The sequence below is a fragment of the Anastrepha ludens genome, chromosome 3 (genome assembly GCF_028408465.1).
Source record: "Anastrepha ludens isolate Willacy chromosome 3, idAnaLude1.1, whole genome shotgun sequence".
Classification (NCBI taxonomy): Eukaryota; Metazoa; Arthropoda; class Insecta; order Diptera; family Tephritidae; genus Anastrepha; species Anastrepha ludens.
Genome location: NC_071499.1, coordinates 50636590 through 50657763, shown reverse-complemented (window position 1 = coordinate 50657763; position 21174 = coordinate 50636590). Strand labels below are relative to the sequence as shown.

General features: G+C 35.2%; 1 protein-coding gene across 2 annotated transcripts in view; it reads right to left on the bottom strand.

The window, feature by feature from the left end:
* The window catches only part of LOC128857927 (uncharacterized), a 173433-nt gene that overhangs the window by 45306 nt on the left and 106953 nt on the right, over nt 1–21174 (bottom strand). The window contains exon 3 of one of the 2 annotated variants that reach the window (XM_054093779.1): nt 12127–12502. The exons of the other annotated variant lie outside the window; for it this stretch is intronic. Within the exon in view, the coding sequence (XP_053949754.1) occupies nt 12488–12502 (15 nt within the window). The 3' untranslated portion in view covers nt 12127–12487. Of the gene's footprint in view, nt 1–12126; nt 12503–21174 lie in introns of those variants that run through there. 2 annotated transcript variants of the gene reach the window in all.

Sequence of the window (21174 nt, the reverse complement as noted above, 5' to 3'; positions counted from 1 at the left end):
GTTATTTGAAAGAAAAGGTGTACGTCGATAAGCCAGCAACAATTCAAGAGCTAAAGGCTGAGATAATTCGGCACATTAACGGCATAGAACCTCAATTATGCCAAAATTTGGACCATCGGATGGAGGTGTGCCGCCGATGCCGCGGCGACCGTTTAGCCGATATATTGTTCCATACGTAATTGAGCCATACCAATATTATCATAATAAAGAGTAATGACAATAATTTCCTAACAAAATTGTATTTTACTCAAAATCAACATCGGCCCTTGAAACTTAACCAGCCTTTAGATAAGGCACTATTTGCATTTTGTGGTCTTTGGAGGTGTGCCGCCGAGGCCGCGACGGCCATTTGGCATTGACTTCTTCATTTTAAATAATTTTAATGAACATCAGGGAAAATATGGCCGTTTACAGGTATCTGTTCCCTTAATTAAGAAAAAATTAAATAAATGAATAGTAGTAGTAGGTGGTGGTACCATAATTTTGTATTTTATACTAAATTTTTACTCATAATTTTTGTATAATAACTCAAACGCTTCGAAAATCTTCAAAGAAAACTTCCAATCAACTCAACTTCAACTCAATCCGCTCAGCGGTTTCACATAAAAGAAACTTTCGCAATTTACTTCACTTACAAATCTCAGTTAATACAGAATTCGCCAACCACCAGCATCCCACAAGGGTTCGCGCGAATGAAGACAGCACCAAACTGTGGGCAAAATTGTAGGAAAAAGCAAAATTAGACAAAATAAATTTCTTTCTTGTTGCTTTTCAATTTGCCTGAACACTCTGCTATTAAATAAAACAACATGAAACCAATATGTCAGCTACTCAAAAATGGACATTCCAGCTATAAATTGGAAGTTGGAAGCGTTGAAATAGTAAGGAAGTGTAGTCATGAGGGAATGAAGTAGTAAAATGCAGCCTCACTCACACACACACACACACTTAAAAATACAACCGCACAAACTTTTCCAAATTGTATTTATACCCAGACAATTGAGCAAACTAAAAACTGAAGCTGCTTTTATTTAACTTGATTTGGGTGGAAGAAATAAAAACTTTCAACTTGTTTTGTTTTTTCTTTTTGGTTTTTTTTTTTTGGTTTTTTTTTTTTTTGATTTTTTTTTCACAACGGTCGAACAAATTTTTAAGGATCTTGTGTACTTATTCAATTTATCAGCAACACAAATGATTGATGGCCGAAAGCAAAATCCTATGAGAGAAAGACAGAAGGAAGGAAGAGCAAAGAGAAAAACAAGAAAAATACGAAACACAGCAATCAGCAATTCTTCGACAGATTGAAGCGATTGACGACCGATGTTGGGATAAAAAAGAAAGATTTAAAGCACATGAAAAAATCTAAGCACAACTGACCAAGGCAGATGATGTAGTCAAGATTTTTCGTTGAATTGATGATTCGCAGAAATTGTGTAGGTTAAGAGCGAGACAATATCGAAGTAATGAAATTTCAAAGAGCTCAGAAAAAAGCGAAAGGAAAAAATGGCATGCAATGCAAAGTGAAGTAAAGCGGTTTATCGCATGTTGATAGAATACGAAGCGGTTGTTTAGCACAGTGGCAAAAGAGTGGTGGTGTTGGTGGAGAAAATCAAATAAAAAGTCAAATTAAAATGAGAGGACGTTGAAAAAATGTAACTGTTGCGCACATTGACAACATTATTAATTTAAAATGTGCACGAGCTAAGTACACTGAATATTAGGGCACTTAAAGAAACTCAATGTATAGCAGAAAAAAGCAAAATATAAGACGAAATCAAAGGAAATACACAAAAAAACCAATAGCAATGAAAAAGTAAAGTAGCAGCAAGCCGCATTAATTGAAGCGGAAGTAGCTTCCGCAATTGAAAATGTAACTAAATGAGAAGAAGGCCAGGCAAGGAATTCCAACGGTAAGACATCAATAGAAAAGTGAATAGATATAAAAGTAAAACCAAACAGCGGTTGATTGGGTGAGAAACAATATAAATATGAAATAATAAATTCACAGAGAGAACATAGGATTGAATCTCGGTGAAAGACCAAATGAAGAAAAAAGTTTCTAATACCGGTAGGTCCTCTATTTGTGGAACAACATCAAGACACACAGCACAAATAGGAGGAGGAGCGCGGCCAAACACCTAATAGAAGTGTACGCGCCAATTATATATATATAATATATATATATATTTTTTTTTTTTTTTATCTCCCTATATATTTATATATATGTATATATATACGAGGGAGGTCAAAAATATCGTGAAATGAAGAAGCAGGTGTGTGGAATGATATATCGTCCCACTTATGCCTGAAGGATGGGCAAATTTTTCAATTTTAAGTTAATTGATTAACCGTTGGAAGTTTCCCTTTAATACCAATAGCCGAAATACCAGGCATACCAGCAAAAATAATTTTTTTATAACAGAAATAAAACCTTCTAATCTTTTACTATATTTCTCAGATCATCCTTTAAGGTTATCGGTTCCAAACAAATATGTTTTATCTGAGATTTCAAACTAGGCAGAAGGTTCATATAATTTTCTTTTTTTCAAGTTTTTCTATTTGATTGTGTATTAAACTCACGAAATATAGAATAAGAGGTATGAAATTTACAACCACATATATATTTTTTTCCATACCTTGCAAGTAAGTATGATTTGGCTAAATGCGGATCAGCGGATATCCCACAGAGACCAGACCCTATAATCGGAATTAGGAATCGGATCAGCGATTATGTAGGCAATCTGCATAAAGAGCGATGGTCCGGTATTGAACACTGCAGAACTGCAAAGTGTTTTGTGACAACCCTAAACAGAAAACTGTCGAACTTTCTTGTAAAACTTAGAAGAGAGAAGAAGACGTTCGGTGGATTGTCGGGATTTCTACAGAACACAACCCACGGAGCCAGCATATGACCATCATTGGAATCATTGAGAGCCTGATTTGGCGGTTTTGCTTAGAGGAGCCGGATAGCACGGAGCATTTTATCTGCGAGAGACCTGCCTTTGCTAGAGCAAGGCTACGCATTTTGGGCTCTGATGTTATGAGAATGAGTAAAATTCGTTCTCTCAAACTGGAGAATATTTTCAGATTTACCAAAGAATCCTAAAAATTCTCACAGAACTAACTATCTCTGTCTCTGTCTCTATTCTATCCTATCTCTTTCTCTCTGACACTTCTCGGCTTTCCTCTTCGACTATCAACCCTTTTACTTTCCAGAACTTTGAGTATAATGGGTTTTTTAGTCTGAGAGTTTTAGGGATTACCATTCTCTCTGTGTTTCTTGGCTCGCCTTTTTTAATTTTCAGGCGGCCGCCGTAGTCGAATGGCTTGGTGCGTGACTAACATTTGGAAGTGCACAGGTTCGAAACCCCAGACACGAAACCACCGAATGATAGAAATAGTTTTTCCTAATAGTGGTCGCCCCTCGAGAGGCAATGGCAAACCTCCGATGCATTTTTGTCACGAAATAGTTTCTCATAAAAACCATCTGCCGCTCGAAGGGGGTGTAAAACTGTAGGTTTGTCCAGTTGTGGAAAACATCAAGGCGCAAACTTCCTATTTGCTCGGCCAAATACCCAAATTGGGTATTAGAGAAAATAACTAACATATTATTTTCTTCTTCTCCTTAATTGGCGTGATAACCGGCTACGCGATCTCTTCAACTGGTGTGTCCAACTGGCGCCGGTTAGCACGAGAAAGAAATGACTGGTGCGCTTTGTTGGACTCAGCCAAAATCGCGTAAGCGGTTGTCGCGTCAATTAAGAAGATCTCTCCAATGCAGAGGAGGTCTTCCTCTTACTCTGCTACCACCAGCTGAAACTTTCAGAGCCGGAATTTTTGTTCCCATTCGGAAGACATGACCCCACCAACATAGCCGCTGGATCTTTATTCGCTCATTATTCTATCGCCTGCGATGCTCAACGTTGATAACTTGCTAAGGTCCGCAGGATCTTTCTCTCAAACAGTCCGTCGTCCAAGCTTCTGCGTCATACGGTAGAACGGACATCATGAGAGCTTTATGTACTAAATATATACACTTATATAATAGTAAAAGAATTTGCCCGCCCTACGGCGAGAACAACTCATTTTGAGCAAAATACTACAGAGCTCAAGGTTACTTCAATCTTAAAATTTAATTCCAATCCTTTCTTTATCGTTTCTTGTAATAAATGTATTATACAATACGTTCAACATAAATTCTAAGTTCTAACTCTTCAGTTCAAATGAAACGAACTTTTGTAAGTCTTCCTTGATATCAGATATGTATATATGTATGTATGCATGTATGTATGTATGTATGTATGTATGTTGTACTTATTGCATACACCACTTCCTTCTTGAGTTGCTGACAGAACAAGCGGAAATTGAATAGTTTCCGGTATCGAGCATTGATTACTGCAACAAACAAAAGTTGAGATATTCGAACGACATTTTCAACTGCACAACAACAAGAAACCATAAGCAGCCAACAACATCCATAAGTGTGTGGCCAACAAGCCCGATATGTACATGTGTACCTACATCTGTAAATGTAGTCAGCCAGTAGATTATAGCCAGCAGCGGCTGGACTGTGAAACTGAAGAATTCACGGCGGCAACGATATTAGTGTCAGGTAAAAAGTGAAATATTTGCAAGGAGACGAATACAAAATATTATACAAAAATCCTCTCTAAAATCTATATAGCTTTTTAAGCAAGCATAACAACAACAGCAACAACAACAACAAATAATAGTAGCCATTCACATAAAACGCTGCAATTTTGCTACAGTATATAATTATATAGGTGTATTGGTGTACTTGTGCACTTGTGCACCTCCGCAGCAACATCATTATCCCCGGTCAGCTGCGGCACATTGTCGTTGTTGCGAATGATGACAACCTTTTCAACTAAGTGAGTACTGGTATTCATTACAGTCTCAGTCATGCGAACTATTCAAGCATTACTCCTCTAAAGAGTGGCGCAGCAACTGAGCTTCTAAAGCAGTAAGCAGCAACCAGCTTGGGTGCACATTACGTTACACGAGCGCTGCTTACTAAAGGCTGGTAGCTGATTGTCGGTTACTAAGCTGTCTACGGCTGCTATGCGCTCGCACTCTTGCCTCGCTCCACAGCGGTGGTGGTAGAAAAGTTTTGTGTCCGCCTGTCGCAGGAAGCGTTTCCGAGATTTCAGTAAAATGCCATTTCCCGGCTGATGGTTTAACAATATCCGCGTGTTTGGCACTCTTGACTTTGGTCGTTTTATTATATTCTCTTTTTTTTCGTCTTGGTGTACTTCTTTCCGTACTCATTGTGGCAAAAGTCAAGCGGATGGTTGGTTGGATGTAAAGGAGATTTGGTGACTATGGAAGATTCAGGTTTTCACTAGTACTCGGACACTGGAATGTTGTGCATTCGATGTATGGAGAATGGAGAAAATGCGGAACACCGACAAGGGGAAAATTATCGAAAATCAATGGAAATTTTGGGCGAATTCCAACCTGCACTTTCTTATAATAAAATTTAATGGGCTATGAAATTGCATACTCACAACTTTTTATTTGTAATTCTGATACAAAAGTTTCAAATTTTGTGACAAAAAAATCGATTTTTTTCTAAATCCAGGCAATGCTTGCAGAAATTTTATAAAAACAAAAATTAAATAAATAAATAAAAAAAAATATTTTTAAAATACAATAAATAAAATCAATAAAAATTATATGCCAATATTTTTTTTCATTCATTCTACAAACAATATCATAAAAATATTTAATGCAGCCATGGCCAAAATAATAATTTAGAGATGTTTTTTTTTTGTGGTTTTTCAATTTAATTTTATGAAAAAAAAAACTTTATAAAAAAAGATACAATTACAACCAAACTATTTCTATAAAAAAAATTACAATCAAATTTTGATCGTGGCTGCATTAAAAATATTTTTTTTTTAATAAATAAATATACAAATAACAAAAAATATTTGTATAAAAAAAAATTAAATTAATAAACCGAAAAAGCGTTTTTATTATTTTGATTATGGCTGCATTAAAAAATTTTTTTTAAATAAGGAAAAACGAAAAACGTGTTTCTCTTATTTGATCATGGCTGCATTAAAAATCTTTTTTAGGTTTTGAATGATATTTGTTGTAAAATGAAGCACATTTAAAACAAAAAGAATAAAAAATTCAAGTTAAAAAAGCAAAAGAAAAGTAGCCAACACTGGCCAAAATATCGCGTATCTAATATTTTGATCATGGCTTTACGTGATCTTTTATGTTTCACATGATATGTGTTGTAAGGGTTTTCCAATAACAGGTCTTATCTATTGCTATTGAGAGATGCTTAACGATTTTTTATGGCCGGAATTGAGTGGTATTGATCTGGACAATGTTTATTTTCAACAAGACGGCGCTACGTGCCACACAAGCAACGAAACCATTGATCTTTTACGGGAAAAGTTTCAGGACCGAGTTATCTCTCTAAGAGGTGATCACAACTGACCACCGAGATCTTGTGATTTAACATCTTGTGACTCTTTTCATTGGGGCCACGTGAAAGAGAAGGTCTAGACCATAAAGGTGGAATTCGTAAGGCTATCGAAGACATAGAGCAACCACTTTGCAATTCGGTTATGGAAAATTTCATGAAAAGGACATTGGCTTGTAGGCGTGGTCGTCGTGGTCATTTTTCTGATGCTATTTTCCACTCTTAACGGCATACCTTCCTCTTTATAATGAAATAAACATCCGATCATTTATATTAAAAAATAAATAAAAGAATTGAAATCAAAATGCAAAAGAAAAGTACTCAAAACTGCTCAAAATGTTGCGTATCTATTAATTTGGTCATGGGTGTGTTGCCGGACTTTTTTATATTGTATGTGATATTTGTTGAAGAATGCACTATATCAAAAAAAAATCAAAGATTAAAATATATAAATTAAAAAAGCCATTGCCCGCGAGTGCGCCAAAATGCATGCAATTCACATTCGGGCCGTCTACTATTCGTTTCTGGACTATCTTAAGGCAAAAGGTGGTCATATCGAACAAAAGTAAATTGATTCTTTATTTTGTATTATTTTCATATATTTTTTACTTTGAATTGAATAGAAGTAATTTTCCAAACTAAACTTATGGCCTTCTTAATTGGTTACACTTCGAATGCCGCACCCAGTAGAGTTACAGATATGTTTCGTGCGCTACATCAAACGTTGGTACATACCTATAAGTGCGGTGCAGTTGATGGGAAGTACTTAGAATTTTCTGAATATATTCCGGGAACTTCCGGAATCAAGCTGGTGGTATCCACTTACCTACTCACATCTCTTATCCATTCGAAAAAATCATCGCATCATCTAAAATAAATTATTACTACAAAATTTATATCTTAGAACATTCATATGATAGCACAAAGTGCTCACCAGCCAACTCAACCTAGCCTTACACCTAACTTATGCCTTTGTCTTCATGAAGAACGCACCTCATTATACCCCACACACACACAAAGCACTAATTCCCTAATGCATGAACACCTCAATGAACAGCCGTTTTGCCAGTAATAATTTCACGCCAAAATATTTCGGTATTTGATTTCATATTAGCCTGTAATTTCACAAGCATTTAACCTTTCCAACAACACAAATACATACACACACCTACACGCACGTAGATATCTATGTTAGTATATAGTAAGGGGCATGCGTGCGATTATGCATGCGTACATATATTATTATTATGGGGCCTTTCATTAGCTTTCAACCTGACGCAATTAATGCAATTCAACGCAAGTGAAGCGCAAAAGCGAGCTCAATAATAAAATGTAATAAATAAATTTGACCACTTGACTGAAAACGACTGGCTGGGTGGCGGGCGTTGGTGAACTCTACAAATAGCAAACATATCAGCAGCACTTACATAAATCATTAAAAAGTACAATGAAAAACAAAAACAAAAACAAAAATAAATATGCCTCATCTCCCTTTCTGTTCGATGCAAAATTTATTGTTAATTTAGTAAAAGTAGAAAAAAAAATATCAGCATATAGAAAATATAACAGAGACTTGTGATGTATGCAGAAAAAAAAGTATAGAGATATTTGATAGCTTTTTTTTTACCAGCTGCATATAGCATTTCAGATCGGCAACAGTAAGTGCGCAAAATAAACGTACAAACCTACGAAAAAATGTATAGACGCTATTCAAAGCTAAAAACAACAAGTTTTAAAAATAAATAATTCATGAAACTAATATATGCACAATATTTACACCGTATTCGTGTGCCCATATGTAACTTTATAACAACCGTTCGTTGTTCATTGATGCCGCCACTTGAGTGCCATAATATAAAGTAATTTCAAATTTGATGCCCACTTGTGTTTGCATTGCGTATTTAATGACATCCTCGGGTAAATAGCGAACACCGCAAATATTTTCGCAATTTTCATTTTAGAAATCCGTAAGCAGGCGAGTGTAACACGGAAAATTTAGTACAAGCATAAGCGGCCGCCGTAGCCGAATGGGCTGGTGCGTGATTACCATTCGAAATTCACAGAGAGGTCGTTGGTTCGAATCTCGGTGAAAGCAAAAATTAATAAAAACATTTTTCTAATAGCGGTCGCCCCTCGGCAGGCAATGGCAAACCTCCGAGTGTATTTCTGCCATGAAAAAGCTCCTCATAAAAATATCTGCCGTTCGGAGTCGGCTTGAAACTGTAGGTCCCTCCATTTGTGGAACAACATCAAGACGCACACCACAAATAGGAGGAGGAGCTCGGCCAAACACCTAACAGAAGTGTACGCGCCAATTATTTATTTTTTATTTTATAAGCGGGCAATTAGCAATAATTTTACAAAATAAACGCACACAAATACTTGCATACATGCATACATACACAAATGCATGAATAAGTGCATCTGTGGTGATACGTAGGCACTCAAGAGATTGTTGTAAGTGGAATATTGTAGAATTATTCAAATATGGTAAATACGTGTGTGTGTGTATGCAGTTGATTTGCACATGACTGAATGTTTGTTTATTCGAAGGCATAAAACTTAACGGTAAACATATGCCGAATGCAAATTTACGCTGAATACAAATTAGCTGCATCTGGCCGATGGAAAGGTGCAACCAATACGCGCGCATGTACAGCTGTGTTCACAATAATAGCAGTACGAAACATTGCAAAGTTTTTACTATTTATAAAATTTTTTTTTGTAACATTTTTTTTTTTTTATTTATTTATTTTTTTATTTATTTTTTTTTTATTTATTTATTTATAAATTTTTTTTTTAATTTTTTTTATTTATGTTTTTTTTAATTTTATTTTTATTTTTTTTAATTATTTTTTTTTATTTATTTATTTATTTTTTTTTTTATTTATTTATTTATTTATTTTTTTTTTTTATTTTTTTTTTATTTTTTTTTTTTGTTATATTTTTTTGTTTTTATATAGTTGATACTACGATATTACAACACAAATCATGTAACTCCAACACCCAAGCTTAAGCTTTGCTCAAAACTTAAAAAAAAATTCTACAAATTTTGCATCAGATGTCAAACTTTTTATTTAGAATTTTAAGAAAAATTCTGAGTAGTTCTGTAGTCCCTAAAATTTTGACACACCTATTGTGCCAGTTTAAAGTGTCCCAAAATTCGTGTTGATTTTTTATCATTTTTTTGTAAACGGTGTTGTGCGTTTTCAACCATAAAATGAGTGCTCAAAATGTTTTTATATGAACAAAATGCACAAGACCACCAGTAAACAAAAAAAATTGTCAAAAATCAGCGCGATCTCTGAGCCACTTCAAAATTGCATCATAACAATATTGAATGAGCTATAAAACTGCATACCTGAAATTTTTCTTAAAACTAAAACTAACTTGGGTTAGTATGTCGGAAGACATCCCTCATTGTGATAACACTGGAGCTAGTCCTTATAAAACTGCATACCTGAAATTTTTCTTAAAACTCAAACTAACTTGGGTTAGTATGTCGGTTGACAGCCACTCAACCTAACCTAAGTTAGTGGCTGTCATCCGACAAACTTAATCTTGAATAGTCTCATTGTGATACCACTGGAGCCCGTCCTTGACAGTCCTGAAACTTCTCAAAACCAAGCTGTAGATTTAATGATTTTTTTTATTTCGCCAACACTACTTGTGAGATCTGTTCAATAATGTCAAGAAAGTCGAATCCGAGCGCGGAAAGCCTTTTTCTGTACAGAGCAAAGGATGTAGACAGAAGGTGTTCCACGGTTTCTCCATCTTCAGTAGCTCGACAGCTTCGCCAAAAGTCATTATGTGGTAGTCCTAGTCTATTTACATGCCTTCCAATTAGACAATTCCCTGTTAGTACCCCTATTACTCATAATAATATTAACCCGTATATCTCATTTTCTGTGTCTTAAAATTCTGTAGCGATTTTGTGAAGCCATGGTTCCATCTGGCCAAACCAACCAGTCTTTTCGCTCACACCTCGATTAAACTCACCAAACTCGAGGTGTAAGGCATCTGCTACGATATATTCACTCCACCTCCCTACCACAAAAAAAAAGACACCAGTTGAGTTCAGCTGGATTTTCCTCCGATGAGTGTGCAATGCAAATACGGTATATGCCATACATACGTACACTAGCTGGTCGTACGAAATAGTATATGTCCATATATCTTCTGTACCATCTGAATATTCATGAATTATTGCAAAAGTTCTGATGCAAGCTGCCATATTTTCACGCAGCTGGGGTAAGTGTATACACTGAATGTGTGAGTTATCTAAATGGTTCTGTATGTGCTTTGCTGTCATTATAGATTATGGCACTATATTTCAGATCGCTAATGAGTGTAATCATCTTGCAAAAGTGATACAGTCGGTAAATCAACAGCGAAACGCAAATTATTCAAACTAAAGCACGCCAGCTGGCCAAATATTTATTTTGCTAAAACGTAAAAACTTCAATAATAATAAGATTATAATTAAAACAAGTAAACGAGGGTCTAAGTTAGGCCTGTCCGTTTCAAAGCAGTGTATTTATATACATATACTCGCATATTTGTTTTTTAACACTTTTTTAAATTTATTTTTGTAATTATTTCTTATTTTTTTGATAATTTTTTTTTTTTTTTTTGTTATTACTTAGCTATTTTTTTTAATTGAATTAAAATTTTTTTTTTTGTAATTATTTCTTATTTTTTTACAAAATTTTTATTATTTAGTTATTTTTTGCCGTACATTTCTTTTTCAAAATTTTTTTACAATTATTTTTCTAATTATGTTTAATTTTTTTAATATAATTTTTAATAATGTTTGTTATTATTTAGTTATTTTTTGTCGTATATTTCGTTTTCAAATTTTTTTTACATTTATTTTTGTAATTATTTTTAATTTTTAATAATTTTTGTTAATATTTAGTTATTTTTTTTTACTCACATTTTTTTCTTAACTATTATTTTTTTTTTTTTAATTTTTTCTTTTATTTTTCTAGATTTTTTCTACTCATAATTTTATACATATTTTTTATTTATTAATTTTTCATATACATATATATTTTTTTAATGATTATTTTTTTTTATATATTTTTTAATAGTTTTTTATTGCTTAATCTTTTTAATATAAAAAAATAATTTTTTTAATGAAATTGTTTTTAATTTTTTTTTTTTTTGTTATTTTTTGTAATTTTTTTAATTATACTTTTTTTATTTATATTTTATAGTTATTGCATTATTATTTATATTTTATTGTTGTCTGTTTTTTAATATTTTATTATATTTTTAATTATTATGTTTTTATATATCTTTTTTATATTTTTTAGATAATTTTAGTTAATATTTTTATTTTAATATTTTTACTTGTTTTGTTTTATTTTGTTTTTATTAATACTTTCATTTATTTATTTTTTTTTTATTCACTTATTTTTTACTTTATTTTCTTTATTTACTTTTTTTTCTTCATATACGTTTTTTTGCTATTTTTTCTTACTTATTTTTTCCTTTTTATTATTAATTTATAGTTTTTAATTCTTTTGTACATATTACTTTTTTATAAAGCATACTTTTTTATTTCTTTTTTTCTTTATTTTCTTTGTCATTATATTTTTTTTGTTTTTTTTATATTTCATTATACTCTTATTTATTTTTTCATTAAAGTTTTTTTTTATTATTTATTTGTGTTTTTTTTTCATTCACTTAATTATTGTATTTTCTTTATGTATTTTTTTATTATATTTATTTATAAAGTGAAACATTTCCTTTAAATTTGCTCATTCGTTTAAGCATTGAAGTTGAAATTCCAACTTAAAGAGTTACTGCAAACGATTTCTCATACAAATCTTGAAAGGCTTATAACATGGCTTAGATTGTGTAGAAGGTTTAAAGGCATTCGATACCCATAAAGGCAGATGGATACCCTTTCTGCTTTCCTCCTTTAAGACCATCCTTCAGATAATTAAAATCAAATAGTAGAGAAGATATTATTTAATCGTGTCACTTACGGTATTCAAACTCCAGTAGAATTATATTAGGTTATGAAGAACTTACCTGAAAAAAGATATGAAATACTTAGTTAAATTTTGGCGATAAGTAAGAAATGCAAGAAGAATGTTTTTTATATAAAATATGTAATCAAGTTTATAATCAAAATAATTGAGTCCGAATCAGAGAACAAACAAAAATCATATTGTTATTTAATATACTAATCTCACAGGGAAATTGGCTACACAGCAAACAACGCCTCCTAAAACAAATAAGTCAGTCCATTATTGGGGTGATCTGATCTAGATTGTTTTATTACCAATTACGTATTTATAGAAACTGATTATGGTGAGGTGAGCATTCAGCTGAATTCTTGTTAAAAATACCATAATAAAATTATGACTTTAAACTTAGCAGCTGACAGATCACGATCGTCATGTAAGCTGCCAGGGGATCGAGGTCCGCTTTGTCATTACTTTAATTCGCCGACATTCCCATATTGAATGAACCCTTGGCCCTCTAAAAAGATTTTTTTACGTTAGATAACGCATAATATGGCAATCTCTGAAAAGAGACTCGATTCGATTGCGTGAATGAGTCGATCCTATCAAAATTGTAGTTTTTTAATCTGAATTCAAAAAAAGTGCTTCATAGCCTATTCGAGTTTATTATAAGAAAGTGCAACTTTGAAGGGGCTCAAAATTCTCGTTGATTATGTTTTCAATTTTCGTGTGATTTTTCTCTATAGGACGCTTCGAATAGATCAAGCGACTGCTATAAATGAACATATCTGAAAAAGAGCTGCCAAAAATTACTTTTGTTTGTGAAAATCAGTGAGGTATAACCGGGACGAACAAGCTGGATTTCGCTCTCATCGAAGCTGTGCTGACCAAGCGAACACTCTAGGGTCATAGTAGATCAATCAGTTGAGTGGCGCTCCTCCCTTTACATGATATTCGTTGACTTTAAGAAGCCTTTCGACACAATCAAACGAAGTTCGATATGACTGGCGTTGAGTAGAAAGTTAGTTCCCGACGACTTCTGCTACCTCCGCTGCACTAGCACGACAGACGGCGGACAAGATGAAGATGTCAACTATAGACTAAAACGAAAATTAGTCAAAATTTGTTCAAATGTTGGTGTCGCGTGGGTCACATTAGAGAAGCTCATCAGTCAAAGTTTTGCGTTTTGCACCGGAATTCTAAAATTTATTGTATTTTAGGTTAGGTTAGGTTGATCTGGCTGACTGAAAGCCAGATGGAGCTACGTTTCTTTGTAGTAGACATCTTGTAATACGTCTGCGCCTTTTGTGAATCTAAATAAACTTTGGAGCTCTATCCCCGAGAGGTATTCTAAGTTCTCATATTGTAAAGCTCCTAAGCATTTTAATCTGGTTCTAGCTAATGCAGGGCAGGAACATAGAAGGTGTTCGAGAGTTTCTCTCGCTTCTAGTTCATTGCAAAATCTACAGCTATCATTGCTTGCAATTCCCATCTTGTATGCGTGCGCCGCTAGCAAATTGTGGCCTGTCAGCATACCTACGATAGTTCTCCTTTCTTTTCTAGACAGAGCTAGTACGAATCAGACGAATTTATCTACACTCTGTGTACACATGATTTTCGCGGTTTTGCAAGGGGCTAGATTATTCCACCTCCTATTTATCCGTATTTACATGTCCGCGGCGATGTCTTTGTATATCGTTTTTAAAGGTATGTCGTTTTCTTGTTCGATACCTAATAGATATGCAACCGTCTGTCTGCGGCTAATCTCTTTATGGCTTCCCAGCTTCTTAGAACATTTTTATGGTAGATAAAATTTCATATGAGTTTATTGCCTTATTGTATTTTAAGACTTTCACCTAAATATTATATTTAGGTGATGTATTAAGATTTACCTGAACTGAACTGATTTGAAACTACCTCCAAGAAATAAAATTTAGTTGATAAAAATCGTTTCTTCTAGAAAATCATCTCAGAAGATTTAATAAAAATGTTGAAAATTTCATCAACCTTATCAAAATAATGAGGTTTAAGAGGTACTCATAAATCGGTCGAGTTCACGTTAATCTTAAAACGTTTGCGAGATATATTGGCGAAGATCTTAAAACATAATAAATTGTATAATCTCGATGGAAAAACAGATTCGATTTTTTATTTTGATTCTGATTTTTATTTCTTGGTTTTCTTTTTGTGTATGGTGAGGCATCACCAAAACTCACATCGACAGTGTCCATCGGGCTATGCGCAAATCAAGTGGTAGACACGTACAACCCCACTCGCTGCCGGATAAAGCGGCAGCCTATAATTCAGAAACACAGCCTTCATACATTTTGCTCGTTTCTGGTATGTACGAACACCATTTATCCAATAAATGTGCACACTTGTGATATTTTTCACTTGTATCTGGATACATAAGTACTCATAACTGTAAATTTTAAAAGCAAACCTTCTAAACTAAACAGTCATATATCATTTCCGAAAGTAATTTAAATGCAAAGTTCAAAAGCAATCGTGCTGCGTTGTCGTTGTTCGTGTTGGCTTATTGTTTTTGTTTTTCGCTTTTATGCCATATTAAATTTGAGTTTTAGGTCACGTGGTATGAAAATTGTTTTCATAATTTCAATTTATTTTCTAGGTAAGTAGGTAGTTAAGTATGAACGAGATAAGTTTCAATCAAGCCGCAGCTGTCAGTGAAATTACATGACGAAAAAAGCAAAGCAAGCAAACAAGAACGCTTAACTGTTATACTATCACAACAGCAGCCTTAAAGAGAACAACAAAATTTACTACAAACACACACTTACACACATACATACATACATACGTACATTTTTCACACAATCATAAAGTTCAAAGTCAACAAGAGCTATTGCAGTACTAACGACGGTAATCATTCAAGCACCGTTCACATATTCCACCTCAAAATCACGGCGAGATTATTTGCATACATTTGTATGGACAAACGAGCTGGGCGGAGAATTGGCATTTCGATGAAGGTTAAGACGGGCGAAATTTGTAGGAAATGTAGATATATTTGAGTAGGCATGAGCATGCATATTAGGGTGGTTCTGTTTTGTAGGAAGCATTTTTTCGCATTTATTTTATTTTATTTTTTTTTTCTTTTACATAAAATTGGTGCTTCAATAATGTTACATGGGTTTCGTTAGATCAAAAAATCAATTTATTTTTTTTTTTGGCTTATTAATTCCTACAACATCTCAGGAATATTATACTAAATTTTCAAGTCAATCAGAATAATAAATTCGGAGATACAGCCTTTAGAATGTGTGCGCTCCAAGCCACTTTTATTGTTACTCAAAACTTTAAACGCGTTTTTCTCGAAACTGTGTTTTCAAAGTCGGTTGTCAAATGTTCTCGAAAACTACTCAACCGATCTTGATGAAATTTTACACAGGTGTTCGAAATACAATTTACTCGTGCTTGAACGAAGGATTTGGTTTTTTTTTTTTTGTTTTTGCAATTACAACTATTTAAAAAAAACAAAAAACAGGTCAAGCAAATTTTACCGAAATTTTCCTTTTTTTGCAAAAATTTCTGCCAAAATTCCACTTTTTTTTCTTTCCTTCGTTCAAGCATGAGTCTTAATTAAACCCCTTTTTTTGGTTTTTTTCATTTTTGATGAGCCTGTCAGGAGGTATGCTGACAACGCGGACGCACCCTTTTTTCGAGGGGTCACCGGAAATGGCGTCACAATGGAGGAGTTTTACTTTTTTTTTTTTTTTGAAAATTTTAGAAATTATTCTTTAAATATGTATCTATAAGACAGAAAAAAGTTTGAATTACATAAATAATTTTTTACATGCAAAAAAAAATATTGAAAATAGGCCCTTTTTTACCCGACAAAACCCATGTAACCCCTTAAGTAATGGAAGGTATGATTAATTTTTATACTCAAATTCTTATATAATATGTATTATAACCAGAGATAGAATCATCCGTACACCGATCACCAACGATACGAAAGAAAATTACGTGATAGGCCAATCGTATAAGCTGTATCGCGTTCAAACCAACGAATGCAAACGCATCGCAACTTATTTTCAATTCACAATAGTTTTTAAGTTCCACAATGCTTTGGATCGTATTTTAGATCAAAACGACGTGGAACTGTCAACACTGGTGTAAAATTTCATAAGCATTGGGAATGGGAATGAATCACCGTCATTTCTTAGACAAAGTTACGAGTTATTTAAACACTTAAATAATGCATGACATTATGTGAAGTATGTGCTATTGGGAGCTACAACTTTACTTCATCTTTCAGGCAGCATACGGATTCCTCGGACGAGAAGTTCGAGTTCTTTTGACTTCATCCATTCATTGAGACAGTTTGTGATGCTCTCGTAAGAAGTGAACCGCTCTCCAAAAAGGATTGACTGCATTGATCGGAACAGATGGTAATCCGAAGATGCAATGTCTGGGGAATATGGAGGGTGGGGCATGTTTTTCCAATTCAGTCTTTCTAAATATTTCTGTACCGATTTATCAACGTATGACCTGGCGTTGTCATGCAGCAAAGTCAGTTTGCCATGTCTACCGTCCCATTCCGGCTGCTTCTCTTTGAGCGCTCGATTCAAACGCATTAGCTGCAGTCGGTAACGATTGCCAGTGATGGGTTCAGATGGTTTAGGGAGTTCATGATAGATGACAACGTTCTGATCCCACCAGATGGTCAACATAACCTTTGAAGCATGATTTTTTTTTTTTGCTGCCGATGGACCTTCTTCACCTGGCAGGCTCCAACATTGTCGACGTTTCTTCTTCTTAATTGGCACTATAACCGCTTACGCGATTTTAGCCGAGTTTAACAAAGCGCGCCAGTCGTTTCTTTCTCGTGCTAACCGGCGCCAGTTGGACACACCAAGTGAAGCCAAGTCCTTCTCCAACTGATATTTCCAACGCAGAGGAGGCCTTCCTCTTCCTCTGCTACCACCAGCTGGTACCGCATCGAATACTTTCGACGTTTAGGGTTATCATAATAGATCCATTTTTCACCACCAGTGACGATGCAATGGAGAAAATCTTTTCTTTTCTGCCGTTGAAGCAGCATCTCCCACGTCACCAAAGGTCTCTCGATATCCCTCTTTTTCAATTGAAGTGGCACCCAGTTATTTGCTTGCTGGACCATCCCCATCGCGTGTAAACGTTTTTATCGACGGCTCATCTGTCAACATCCAACTCTTTAGACATATCACCGAGGGTTCGACATGCGTCTTCTTCCAATGATTGTTGTAGTTGAGTATCTTCGAATGTTTGCGGTACCCATTCGCGATCTTTATCATTCACGTTGAATGAGAGCGAAAGAGAGAGAAAGAGGGAGAGAGAGAAAAAGAATATATACCTAAATAAATTCACAACATTTGCAGGGAATACAAATAGACAAAATTTACAAAAAACGGAGAAGGTAAACGCCGGACACAAACCGTGGCAATACTCCGAGCGTTCGTCACCCGCACAAACGCAGCGATTCCAGGACCGCAGCATTTTCACAAATTACCGCAAGGCAATACCAACAAATCCAACGCCAGAATGGATAGCACTTTATAGTACGCACAAGCACTAGCCAGGAAATGGAAATAAGCGCCAAAAAGTAGGCACCAAAAAGAAAAACGCCAAAAAATTGGAACAAAAAAACTGCCCAAACAGTAGGCACCAAAAATATATTTCCTACAAGTTATAAGCTAATACTTGCAGTTCACGACTCCGTCGTTTGTAAGCATTCAGGCCAGAGAAGAGTTTCGGAAGAACGATTTCAGCACAATAGGCAGCAGAACACATTGTTTTTAAGTATTTTCCCGCTGCTCTACTTCGTGGAGTTTTGGTGATAAAACTCCTGTTGACGTCGATGGGCCTGGTTGGGAGCTATGACAAGAGTTTGCCTCCTCGTCACTACGATCACTGCCTCTGATATTATTTGCGTAGTTTGGTGTTTGCGTAGTTGATGAACTTCCAAATGCTGGTACATTTTCAATTCCCTCAAGCAAGTTTCAAGTACAGCTGCCTCGATAATCATCTTTTCACGGGCAGTAATTACCTTTTCGCTAAAGGGTCCTCCACCAGACCGCTGTTTTTGCCAGCTCGTTTGGGTCCATCCTCAAAACATGTCCAGCCCGCTTAATAAGCTGAAGTTTGATGTGGACAGTCGGCGATTTGGAAATCGTTTAACTCAGCTAGGCATTCATTGTTGTACCGTAGGCGACAGTTGACGTGATTTAACCGCACCAGCCCAAGAATGCGACGTAAGATTTTTCGCTCAAATTTGTTAAGCTTTTCCTCAGCCGCCTTGCGCATCTCTCATGAATCAGAAGTATACGTAATGCAAGGCTTAATTATTGTTTTAAAGAGTTTCAGTTTCGTTCGCTCTGAAACAAATGAGGAATCTAGAGCCTTGGGTAGCGAAAAGAAGACCACGACGTTCCCCGCCTGGAGCCTCGTACTCACTTCTTGTTAGGCTCTTGTGTCCGCAGAGATGATAGATCTAAGATATTTGGATGACGCCACCCGCTCAAAAGTATAACTGCCGATCAATATGACAGATTTGCATTCATTTGGAACTCTTTTAGTGCATACACAAATTAAGTTTTTGGCTGCGTTCTCAAATTTTCGAAAATCATTTTTCAATAAATTCATGTGATCCGTGAAAGCAAAAATTTGTGATGATTTTTCCACATTATAGTGCTGTTCAGGCATATACTAGAAATCTCCGTAATCTTCCGGATCACTTGGCTGCACTCCTGTGCTAGTGACAAAGAGGGGGTGGATAATTTATTAATTAGTTATAAATAAAATTTACAAATAACAGGGCAACTAGCTGCTCCAGATCTCGTCCCAGTTTAGTAATTATTATTTTGGACATTTTTTTTTTGTATCTGCAGTTTTTTGTATTTGCTGAAGCAAGCGCTACTCATTTCACAATGAGAAAATATTTTTTTGCTTTTTTTATTTTTTTTTTTTGTGAACTTACACCCAAATTTAGATTTTCCCACTTTTCTGATTATCAAACGCATTCAAATCAGAGTATGCGTGTATGTATATTTATCTCCTACTTCAAACTTTTGTCCTCATTCGCTGTCTGCCCTTCCTGCTGCATAGCCTCTACTGCTACTGACCTGTACTGACTCGCCTTACAAGCAAAGTGCGTTCTAAATATGCACTTCAATTTGATTTAATACGCAGGAAATTCGTTAGACTACTAATCAGCGTATGCGAATACTTATATACATACACTAAACATACATATGCAACTAACCTAGATTGCCTAGACTCAATAGCACTTGGCTAGCGAACTGGCTGAGTGGTTGTCAGCCGATTTCAAAGTTTCTTCACATGCAATTTGCGGATATATACATATGTATACATATATGTGCGTATGGCTATGTTTTTATGCTTTACATTAGGGGTATGACTTTTTGCTATTACCATGAAAACTTTACTTTACTTTACTATTCGGCTCCGAATCCAACTTGAAGTCGTCTTGTATACAATTAACACATGTGGAAAAGCGTATACAAATCTCATGAACTAATCGATTTTTGCTGAAATGTGGTTTATGAACTTTTTTACATCGCAGGCTATTCGGATCCGAAAACTCCTAAAACCAGTGTGTACTTTTCAAAAATCAAGATCCTTGATTCCGATATTGAGTGTCGACCACAGTTGTCGGGCGATTCTGCAAGTGGTTTCAATACGCCATATTTCATTCGCTGCTCTCACAATTTCCTCAAAGATAAGTAGCTTACATGTTTGCAAGAGTACGCCTATAACACAGTCTGTCTATATATTCATCGGTCAATTCATCGGTTCTACAGTTACCCTCAATTTCACAATAGCCAAAGACCCATGTTACCTCTAAGTGAAATGACTCAGCCATCTCGTTAGGAGGTAGCGCATTTTATGGCTACCTTGGAGGTTGCCGACTGCTTTGTGAGTTACGACTTTCATTATTGCCATCAGTTCAGTCTGAAAGACACTACAGTAGTCGGGAAGCCGAAAACTGAAGGAGATCCCCAGATGTTCGGAATACACATCCGCCCACCCTGCCCACGTACATTGAGCGAGCCATCTGTGTATGCATAAATGGACTCGCCCTGTCTTACCTCGTCCCGTTCTTACTCTTCCCTCGAAAGAAGAAGGGTCTTGAATGTTGTAATAGCAAGTATATATATAAGGTTGTCAAAAAAGTCTTGCGGTATTTCCGCAAGCTTGTCTTTGCAAGCGCGTAGTTCTAGTTGTATTCGTCGCATCGGTTCACGCTAGAGCTTTTTGGAAAGTTCTTTTCACGTGCTAACACGTGTTTGATTAATTGTTGTTTGCTTTTAGTCGTTCGTGAGTTATAGCGTCGCAAACATGGAGCAAAATAAAGAGAAAATACGGCATATTTTACAGTACTACTACGATAAAGGCAAAAATGCATATCATGCTGCCAATAAAATTTGTGCAGTTTATGGACCCGATACAGTTTCCATTTCCAACGCACAACGATGGTTTCAACGTTTTCGTTCTGGTGAAGAGGTGATCGAAGATGCGCCACGGTCCGGAAAGCCTGTCGTCGAAAATTGCGATGAAATCGCTGAATTGATCGAAAGAGACCGGCATAGTAGCAGCCGTAGCATCGGCCAAGAGCTGGGCATGAGTCATCAAACCGTTATAAACCATTTGAAGAAGCTTGGATTCAAAAAGAAGCTCGATGTATGGGTGCCACACGACTTGACGCAAGAA